At 48.7% G+C, this 10,007-nt stretch overlaps 1 protein-coding gene across 1 annotated transcript; it reads right to left on the bottom strand.

Moving 5' to 3' along the window:
• Nucleotides 1-2,935: 2,935 nt before the first annotated feature.
• On the bottom strand, nt 2,936-8,689 carry CDX2 (caudal type homeobox 2). The gene is made up of 3 exons (XM_044666112.1): nt 8,176-8,689; nt 4,143-4,288; nt 2,936-3,181 (listed from the first exon to the last, which is right to left on the bottom strand). Exons 1-3 carry the CDS (start codon nt 8,687-8,689, stop codon nt 2,936-2,938), a joined length of 906 nt encoding a protein of 301 aa, XP_044522047.1.
• Nucleotides 8,690-10,007: the final 1,318 nt, after the last annotated feature.

Raw genomic sequence — 10,007 nt, 5'->3', positions numbered from 1 at the left:
GGGGGGGAGAGGGAGGAGGTGGTGCTAAGGAAGGGGAAGAACTAGTTGTAATCGCTTGCAGCGGAACAATGCCGACTTTTGAACCTCTAACCACTAAGCAAACAAACCTTGTGCTCTTGCTCCACTATCCAAACAGGGTTTATTGACAGGCGTTTCACAGCAACGCATAGCAACGGCTGCGGCCACAGAGGCAGCGAACCCCCTTGGCCCTACCCTGGGATCAACGGCGTAGGCGGGGCCCAGCTTGGGGAGGGCCGCACCACAGCCTGGCGCCCCAGGGACTGCCAGGTTGAGCAGTATCGCCCTCTGACCTTGTGCTGCCAGCTCAGGAGTGCCAGACTCTGGGGTTTGGGCTGCGGCTATCCTTTTCATTGCACTTTCTTCCCTGAAACTCGTGGCCTAGGGAGCATAATTGGAAAGTGGATACATTTTTTTCACGAGTATTCCTTCACAATTAAGTCCATCCAGTTCGGCATTTGGACTGCTTTTAAAAACCTCATTTTCAACAGTGCGGGTCCAGGAGGCAGCTTTCTCCAGGATCAAAGGGGTGGGTTTGAACTGGCATATCTATCATAATCTTGCATATCAATATCATAATCTTACGTAAGATCTTGAAGCGAACTTAGAGGCCACTGGGTCCAAGCACCCTATTTTCCACATGAGAAAACTGAAGCCCCAGAGAGGTTGCCTAGAGCCATATAGCTACCAGGGGTGTCTGGGACAGGATTCGAACCCAGGACTTTCTCACTCTAAGTACTTACATTCAACCCATACTCTATTATAAACCCTGGGGCTCCAGAAGCGCACTAGCAGTCTTTTCCTCGGAACTGAAAAAGGAATAAGAACCCACCCTATCCCTGGAACTCCTGCGACATTTGAGAATTTTCTTGCTTTTTTTGTTTTTCATATTTCAAGTCCATCCTGCGAAAAAGTGGCGGATGTCAACCGCGTGTCTGCGAGAGACTAGTTCAGGAAGCCAACTGAGACCAACGAAAGTCTTAGATGCGCTCTCCCTTAGTCTCTGCTATACGGCCTCAGATACTCTAACTAGCCAGGCGCCCCTCCCTCGGCCCTGGGGACTATCAGAATATGCACCACTGAAGACTGCTGATTAGGGGCTCGAAATTCATCTAGGCGGGAATGCGGTTCTCTGTCTCACCGCCCTGGAGGAGAAGTGCTGGGGGTTTTTTTGTTGTTGTTGTTTAGTGTGTGCGAGTGCGCGTCTCTGTGGGTGTTTTTGGTTTTTGCTTCCTACAGGCACAGTCCCACAGCCCTTCATTTTCAAATCCGGCGCTTGTCTTAGCAAAGGGCTCAACTTCCCCAGAGGTGGAGAGGAAAGCCCAGAAAATAAATTGGGTTTGTTAAAGGACTTTCCGATGTCTACCTTTTAATTGATTGGAAAGAGGGACCAAGGGAACTTCGAAGGGAGGAGTGGAAGAGAGGGAAAGCTCTAGAAACTTTGAAACAACCAGCAAGACTGATGATGATGATTTGTGGGAAACTTGCCGTATTTAGCAGGATAAAGGTGAACAATTTGCATTTCAGTCGATGTTTTTCTTTCAGATAACTGGTTTGTGAGAGACCTGCTGGGGAGGGACATGGGTGGTCGAAGATAAAAGGACCTGCCGGTGGACTGGGCAGTTGGCTAAGCTTGAGATCGGTCCAGGTTGCGTCTCTTTCCTCAGGCAGGGGTGGCCCTAGATAGCTCCAAAGATCTGGGATAGAGCAGCTGATAATTCAAATGCATTTTGCCCCAAGACTTAGGGTTAGAAACAACAAATTCCGTGGGTGGGGGGGAAGGCCCTGCATGGCAGTGAGGGCACTGGATCTCCTCCCTAAAGCTGACCCTCCAGGAAAGTGTGAGGCCAGTCATTTAATCCCCCTGATTCTTCCAGCTTTAGCTCATGGCTGGAGTGAAGATGTTTAATTTTTTTTTTTAAAGATAACTCCAGATAAAATCTCAGGCAGATAAATAGGAGTCTGAAGTCTGGCAAGCTCATTTATCTCCCTTTTTTCTTTTTTTTTAGAAAATATTCAAATGTGTTTCAGTGTACTTCCCCCCCACCTTCCCCATTTCCTTCTATATCATGTCACTTCTTTTCCCCCCTTCTCAATCCAGAATAACTTTAAAATATCCCATGTGAGAAAGAGCAACTCCAGAACAGAAACAACAAAGAAATCTCTAGGCCAGCCTCAAGTTTGTGAAAATGACAGGAAACCCAGGTTGGCTCTGGCATTTATGACACCGAACATACATTCAGCCTGGAGAGGTTAGGGTGACAGGCTTTCTAAACAATGTCCAATTCTCCAGGCTGTGGTTTCTCCCAAGGTCTGGAGCCCAGAATACCCCCGGATGACTACCTCCCCCCTCCTCCCTGTGTTGCTTTAGTAAGAGAATGAGGAGGGAGACACCAATCGATTTGGGTTCAGCTGCCTCTTGGGTCCAATTTTCTGTCTTTCTCTGCCCTGGCTTATGAGTCCAAAGCTTCTGACCCAGGACAAATTTGGGCCTCCTTGTCTTTAGAGGGAGTAAGAGAAGTCACAGATGGCACCAAACACTTTTGGTCCACAAATCTGCTGGGCTTCTTGTTGGCCAGGAAACCTTTAGATGTTGGAAGCTGAAGGTGCTAAGGAGCAAGAGAGAAAAGGCCAAAAGCAATGTCTGTTCAATTTTGCCAACCCCATGGAGTCTTAGTGCCCGGCTTTTGCTTCCCCAGAATGGAAGGAGTCATGAAAAGTCAGGTATCGGAGGCTAACTTCTATGAGATTCCCCAACCCACTTGTTTTGGGTCCCTTTTTTCCTGGGAGGACAGGTGGGTGTTACAATGGGGATGATTGATCTCCCAGGTGGGGCAGAAGCCAGTCCTTCCCAGTACTCCTCTCCACACCCAGCCTGGAACCACTCCAGTCCTGTGGCTGTCTCAGTGAGCATGGGTCATTGTGTAATGGTGGGGGCCAACACTCCTCCAGCAGGCCCCAGTACTCCGGGGACAGAGCCTGGTGCTGAGCCTTGAAGGGAGGCTACTGGACTCAGTGGCTCTGGGCCACTTCTCAAAGCACCAGGCTGGGGTTGTGACTGAGGTGGAGGCTGCTGCTGCTGCTGCTGCTGTTGCTGCTGCTGCAACTTCTTCTTGTTAATTTTTCTTTCCTTGGCTCTTCGGTTTTGAAACCAGATTTTAACCTGAAAATGGGGAAAGGGGGTGGGGGGGGGGTGGGAGGAAGAGAAAGGAATAGGGCAATGTGAGAATGAGAGGACCACAGCAGGATCCCCAGAGCTAGCATCTGCCATGCACATCTCACACAAAGTGAAGTAAGGGTCTGGGACCTCACATGAACCCTCAGAAGATGTTTCCATTCCCAGTAGTTTTATGGAAATGTTTCCCATCCCAGTTGAGTCACAATTCAAAGGGTTTCTCTTCTTCTCCCAGACTCTTATGTTCCCCATCCTTATATCAAAGTGAACTTTGCCACAATTTTCATCACAAAGGATACAAAACCAGGAAAGGCATAAGACCCATACCAATCCAAAGACCAAATCAACTTCTGGGAGCACTTTAAAAGATAATTTGAGGCTCCCGAGGGAAGTAGCTACACTCTTCCTATCCGAGAACTGGAAATCTTATGGAATATGAGTTTGAGATTCCAAGTGTGACCTTTCTATGGACAAATAAGGCCAACTTTCTGGTATTTGATTCTATTTAGTAGTTTCCTATGTCTAAGCTTCAGTCTTTTATTAGACAGGAGCTATGTCTTACACCCCTAGTTTGCCATCTTCCTCTAATATAGTGCTCCACAATATATGTAAACATATGTACATATACGTATATGCAAAATGCTAAACACATACATATATGTCTGTGTATGTACACAGTTTGCTCTCAAATTCTGGAACAAATAGAGAACCTTCCTCTTCACCTCCCCCTTCATACACAAAAACTTCTGATCAATAGGAAAGAACAGGAAGATGGTGGGGGAGGAAAAGGGGGAGCAACAAATACAAAGGCCAGAAGGAAACTTTGATCTTCCACCCTTTCCCATCCTGCTAGTCCCACTAGTTCACTGAAAGCCCCCAGAACTTGACTTCTTATCCTACCCTGGTCACAGAGTTTGGCCATCACTTCCACCAGGAGAAAGGTACCCACCTGTCTCTCAGATAGGCCCAGTGTAGCAGCCAGCTCCGCTTTCCTCCGAATAGTAATATATCGGCTATAGTGAAACTCTTTCTCCAGCTCCAGACGCTGGTGGTCAGTGTACACCACTCGGTATTTGTCTTTTGTCCTGGTTTTAACTGCAGAGGAAGGAGAAGTCAAAACAGGGAAACTAGGCCAGAGCCCATCAGTCAAAGTATAATGACAAATCTCTTTAACCAGGAGGCCATTTTTCTTCCTCAACCACTGCGTGGGGCCTGCTTGGATAAGCCAACCTAACAGAATCTGACAAGGTGGTAGGAGAAAGCCTAAGGACATCTAGTCGGCTGGGGAACTAAACCAACTCTCAAGAGGGGTGGTGTTTTTTTTTTTTTTTTAACTTAAAATGAAATTAAGCCCAAACTACTCATATACAAAGGAAAAACAGTTCCACCCTATATAGAGGAGTGGGGGTGGGGGTGGGAGGAACAGTGCTCTATCTCCCCACTAAAACCCAGTAATGTTGAGATTTTCACCAAGGGGGGGAAAAGACGAGGAAATATCATGATTAGCAACTCCACTGTAGAATTCAGGAAGAGCTCCTTCCATGGAACTGAGATTGTTAGGAGGTCCAGTGGAACTGGGGTTCATTTTGCTTTTATTTAGATTGCCTTTCTTAATAAATGGGAGGCTGGTATACCTAGAAAGAGGGAAGAGGGAGGGGGGAAAAGGGCCCCTTCTCTACTTTCCTCCAGATTCTATCATTAGAACGGAACCAGTCAGAAGACATCGGAATACTCTAATATTCAGCCTGACTTTCCAAAAATGAATAAATTTATAACGACTAAACCCAGGTATGCTGATCTAAGAACTCCCTATTAGGACATTTTTACCCCAAGCAGACATTGTTTTGGGCCAGCTTATCGGCCCTACCCTCTTCTTTCTTTCTGCAGCAAACCCAGTTATCCCGAAAGGTGATCTGTGCTTATGGGCCTGAGTCAACATATTTAATCTCAGAATGATTGTTTTCCTTAAGGGCCATGACAAATAGAGAGGATGATGATACTGAAGTAGTTGTCCCAAACCAGCCCTCTCCCGATTTTTGCCTGATCCCTTTGGCAGATGTCATTTGTCTCACTTGCCCCACCACCCAAGATTTTTCTCCCAGATCCGTCCCTTGAGGAACAGGTTCGGTAGCTGTAGCAGTCCAGTCCACTAGGAAGATCTAAGAAGTCCCCGGGATATGCCCGTAGGTGTTTAATGACCTGGAGGCTGACTTTGTTCAGGTAAAAACCCTTTGCAAACCACAACAAAAGCGTCCCGGGAAGATACAGGATTGATCAGAGGGAGCTCCGCGGGCAGCAGAAAGGGGAACACCAGCTCAAACAATGCAGAACAGGGCGATCTTATCAAAGAAAAGCCCTTTCAATGCTTTAATAACAACTGCATTCTGTTTGAATTACCACTACTGAACAAATGGCGGCGGGAGCTTTCATCACTAACCCCCACGGCGCATATTAACATAAACACGGGTTTTGGAAGCCTCCTGTGAATAGACTCCACCGTCCACCCACCCGCACCTTAAGAGGGCAGGAAAACAGGGCCCGGGAGCCCCGAGAAACCCAGGAGCTGGGAGCACGCCTATTTACTTTGACAGCTAGAAGGACTGATTCCCTCTCTGGGCGCCCGTGCGGTTGGCTACTCCGTGGTCCAAAGGCCTTCCCCGTTAGAGACCGAGTTGCAGGTCGGGGAAAGCGGAGGTTGACCCGTGCGTCCAACCGCGTCCCCACCAACCCCCTTATTGTCATTTCTTCCTCTTCTCTCCTTCCCTTCACAGAGAGCCCGCACCCCCCGAAAATGAGGGTGAGAAGAGTTGGGGGAGGGGAGCTCGAGAGGGTGAGATGGACATGTCAGAATTCATTATTGACTGCTAAAAGTCACCACCCTTTTTCCGGATAGTAAAAGGGACAATGGCAGGGCTGGGAAGGTGTATATCAAAGCAAGCCGGGCAACAAGCCCCCTCCCCCGCTTTTTGACAGATGAAGCTCAGCAGAGGAGAAGGCCACTGGACTTACAGGCTTGGGTCTCCAGAGACATTAACATCACAAGAGGAGCTAGGCGCCGGGCAGTGTTCTTGCCACCTCATCGCGCGGGATATCTCAGTATTCTCCTCCAGTGACTCCGGGCAGCCACAGCTCCCGCGGTTTTCCTTCCCTCCTCCCCCCTTCCCCCAAACCCCAGTCTCCTCAGGATATACAAGGAATTGGCCTTCAACTCCTTAAAGTCCCGCCTCAGTCAGGTTTTGGTCTTCTCACCTTTGGGATGCTAAAAGAGGTGGTCCCCAAGGAATCATAGTAATTCCATAGAGGCATTTACTCTAGGCCTTGAGCCATCCCAGTGGCCCCCAAAGAGTTACATCTCTCAACTACTTTTTTTTTCCAATCCAGGCTCTCAAAGAAGTGTCTTGTTCGTTGAAGCGTGTGTCCAATGACTCAGAAACCAATGCCCAGCGACAGCAACCAATGATTTATATGGCAGTAATTGGTTATAAAAATCTAAGTGGCTGCCACTCCGATTACAGGTGAGAAGAGGAAGAGGACTTGGCCTCGGAAGAAAATATTTTAGGGAAGGTCACTGAGCCTCTCTCCTACACTCTTATCCTGCTTCTCCTCTCAGAGCCAATACTAGTGACCTCCCAAGAACCAACTCTGGAGAAAGGAGTAATTGACGATATTGTCTTCCGCTTTGACACCCACTCTTCTGGAGACTCCATCCCTCTCTCTAGCCTGAGAATCGAAAGTCTTGCCTCTCCGACCTCAGTGCTTCCCCTTCCCCCACCAAGCACCTCAGAACAAAGGTTCAAAAGAACAGGATAAACTGAATCCCCCCCTCCCCTTCAAGCTCCTCTGGACCTTACCCGAGCCAGGGCGGGGCTCTGTCTGCAGCAACAGAGCAGAGTCCCTCTACTTCCCACATATACTGGAGGCTTAACTCCTAGCCTTGAACCACATAGAGAAACAAGGCCCAGTATTCACCACCTCACCCCACCCCCAGCCATAGTATCAATCACTCTACATTCTTAGGATCGTGAGGAGGAACTCAGCCCCAATTTGGACCCACAAGTCTGGTGTTCAAATCCCCGGTGTGCCATTTACTATTTGTGTGATTTTAGGCAAGTCCCATAAACAACCTCTCTTGGTCTGAGGTGCTGCAAATGCAAAACGAAGCATTTGGATCAGGCGGCCTTTAAGTCTTTAAATCTATGATTTTATGGCTGACCACCTTGATCTGGATACTGTCTCTTTTTGATTGTATAGTTTGGGCCAAAAAAGGCTAAGAAATTATCCTACACCTAGACCTTAGGAGACTTCAGTGTTTTTTGTTTTGTTTTGTTTTTCCCTGTTTCTTTTCTTATTCTTTTATAAGGAACTAGAAAATCAGAGAGAATTACTTGGATTTGCATACTTCTCTTAGTATTAGGGTTATGCTCCAGTAGAATATGGTGTTGGAGGAGGAATGGGGGAAAGGATTCGGAATCGGAAAAAAAAAAAAAAAAACAACCAGGGAAACATCTTGAACAATTCTATAGCCATTTGGAGTTCACCAAGACTCTAGCTTTACCTGGTAACTACTCTATCCTTGCTCCTGCTCTCCCAAGTATGGAAAGAGGGAGACAACGATGGGACTGTCTAGTCAAAATAAAATGAAATAAAAAATGTTCACTTCCCTGGTCATTCTTTACTCTGGTCCCTGGATTATTTTTTTTTCCGATCCGTTCTCGGCAGGCCCATGGGTAAACTTACTACTCTGGGCCTTGGAACTAGAAAACCCAGGATTCGTTCCCCGTTTTCCATCTCTCCCCCAAGTCTCGGGAGTTTGAGAGTCTATAGACACCCCCCTCTAACCCGTCCAGGACTCCAGCCTTACAGGCTCATGGAGCTCTGGGGCGCATACAACTGCCCCTGAAGTGGAATTTTCTGCGGGCTTTGCCCCCCATTTGCACTTTCAGAGATCCTGGTCCCCTAGCCCCGCGCAGCTAGCAGCTTACCCTGGCCGCCCAGGGAGGGCTGCGTCGGTTTCCGCATCCACTCACACAGGTTGCGCCGCTGACCGCCAGGAGACAGCTGTTCAGCGGCAGTGGCCACAGGCGGCCCGGGGTTGAGTGTTTGCAGTAGCCCCGAGGCACAGGAGGGTGCAGTGCCAGGATGGTGAGGGTGGTGGTGCGGGTGGTGATGTGAGTGGTAATCAGCCGGGCTGCTGTATCCCATTGCTGCGGCAGGGGAACCCCCATTGAGACCGTGCGCCACTGAATTGGTTGTGGCGGTGGCTCCGGGCGCGTAGCCATTCCAGTCCTCCCGGAGAGGAGCGCCGTAAGGAGAGGGCCAGGAGGGGCCCGGGGACTGAGCGCTGTCCAAGTTCGCAGCCGCCACGTGGTAACCTCCATAGTCCGGGTACTGCGGGGGGCTGACGAAGTTCTGCGGCGCCAAATTGAGCCCGCTAGAATGGCGCACGGAGCTGGGGTACATGCTCATGTCCTTATCCAATAGGTAGCTCACGTACATGGTGGCAGGAACTCCAGAGCAGATCTCACCATGCTGCCTGGGTGGGGATGCTGGAGGTTGCGAATGGGGAGGGAAGGGAAGGGGAAAGGGAGTGGGGAAGGGAAAGGGTGGAGTAGGGGGGGGTGGTTGGTCGTGTCTGAGCCACGCTCAGCTCCTCCTTGAGTTTCTCCCCTGCGAAGTGGGAGAAACTTGGCTGCCGAGGCGGAGAAGTTCCTGAGACTAGCAAGTCGAGTTCCCGGGCCAAAGCACTTACGTGATTAACGAGTGTTTACAAGACTCTATTAGTAATGGCACAGACACCAATGGCAGGAGACGTCGAGGCGCAGAGCGCATATAGCATTCTACCCCCCTAAACAAAATTTGCATTTAAAAAGATAAGGAGGGAGCTAGGGAGAGGGCAGCGACCAGATCACAGCTAAATATTCAAACCTTTATTGTTTAAGAGCTTCCTCCTTCCAACCTGGTGCACTTTAACCTCCAATCACAGGTTCAAAGAATTAAATCAAGAAGGTTGCAAAAGAGAGGGAGGGAAAGAGGGAAATATCTTGGTGGGAGTCTGGGATCTAGGATTGGAGGCTGAAGCGTTCCTGTTTATGCACCCAGGGTGGCGAATAAACTCTTTCTGGCCTTAAAAAAAAAAAGCGGAGGGAGGGGGGCAAGCATTTCTTTGATGATTCCTTTCTTATTCCCTTCTGATGGTGGCTGAGGGACCCTGAGCAACTAAAGGTGACATACCAAGGGAGAATCTTTTCTTTGGAGCCAGTTAGCCAGTGCTTCTAGCAAAGGCGACACACGCCCGCAGAAACCTGTCACTACTAAATTATTTATTTTCCAGCTCAAGGAAATGACCCGCTGGTGGCACGAGATAAATCATGGTGCTGGCTCTGTGCTACATCTCCTTCCCATGTCAAGCTCGTGTGTGTTCGGTTCTCTTAGAACGAAACGATTTTATTCTTTAGGTCATTCGGGTTGCCTGTTTGGAATTTTTTATATTGCTACAAAAACACAAAATTTTCTATACATATATATATATATTTTTTTTTTTTAAAGCAACTATCTTCTCAGGAGAGTTGAATTTTTTAAGTACAAAAGCCTGCCCTGCCCCCAAATAAACATTTTCCCCAAAAGAACCCCGTCCTCCCCACCTTTTCACTCCCATCCCCTCAGCCGGGGAAGAGACTTCTCCAGGCGGTGGACTACTGAACACTGAAACAGTGATAGTCCTGCTCGAACCTCCTGCTGTCGCCCGGAGTCCTGAACTGGTTAGCAGCTAATGTCATTGGCTGGCCCCGAAAACAACCCACTGGGGACGGAAACT

Source organism: Gracilinanus agilis, chromosome 3 (assembly GCF_016433145.1).
Source record: "Gracilinanus agilis isolate LMUSP501 chromosome 3, AgileGrace, whole genome shotgun sequence".
NCBI lineage: Eukaryota > Metazoa > Chordata > Mammalia > Didelphimorphia > Didelphidae > Gracilinanus > Gracilinanus agilis.
This window is presented reverse-complemented; position numbering and strand designations above follow the sequence as displayed.

What these genes read in the sequence shown, in the direction of transcription:
- CDX2 (XM_044666112.1), bottom strand. Translation starts at nt 8,689, where the DNA reads ATGTACGTGAGCTACCTATTGGATAAGGACATGAGCATGTACCCCAGC. An exon ending in GCCCTCCCTGGGCGGCCAGG is followed by an intron (nt 4,289 to 8,175) that starts GTAAGCTGCTAG and finishes CTTCCTCTGCAG; the next exon opens with TTAAAACCAGGACAAAAGAC. An exon ending in TGGGCCTATCTGAGAGACAG is followed by an intron (nt 3,182 to 4,142) that starts GTGGGTACCTTT and finishes CCCCATTTTCAG; the next exon opens with GTTAAAATCTGGTTTCAAAA.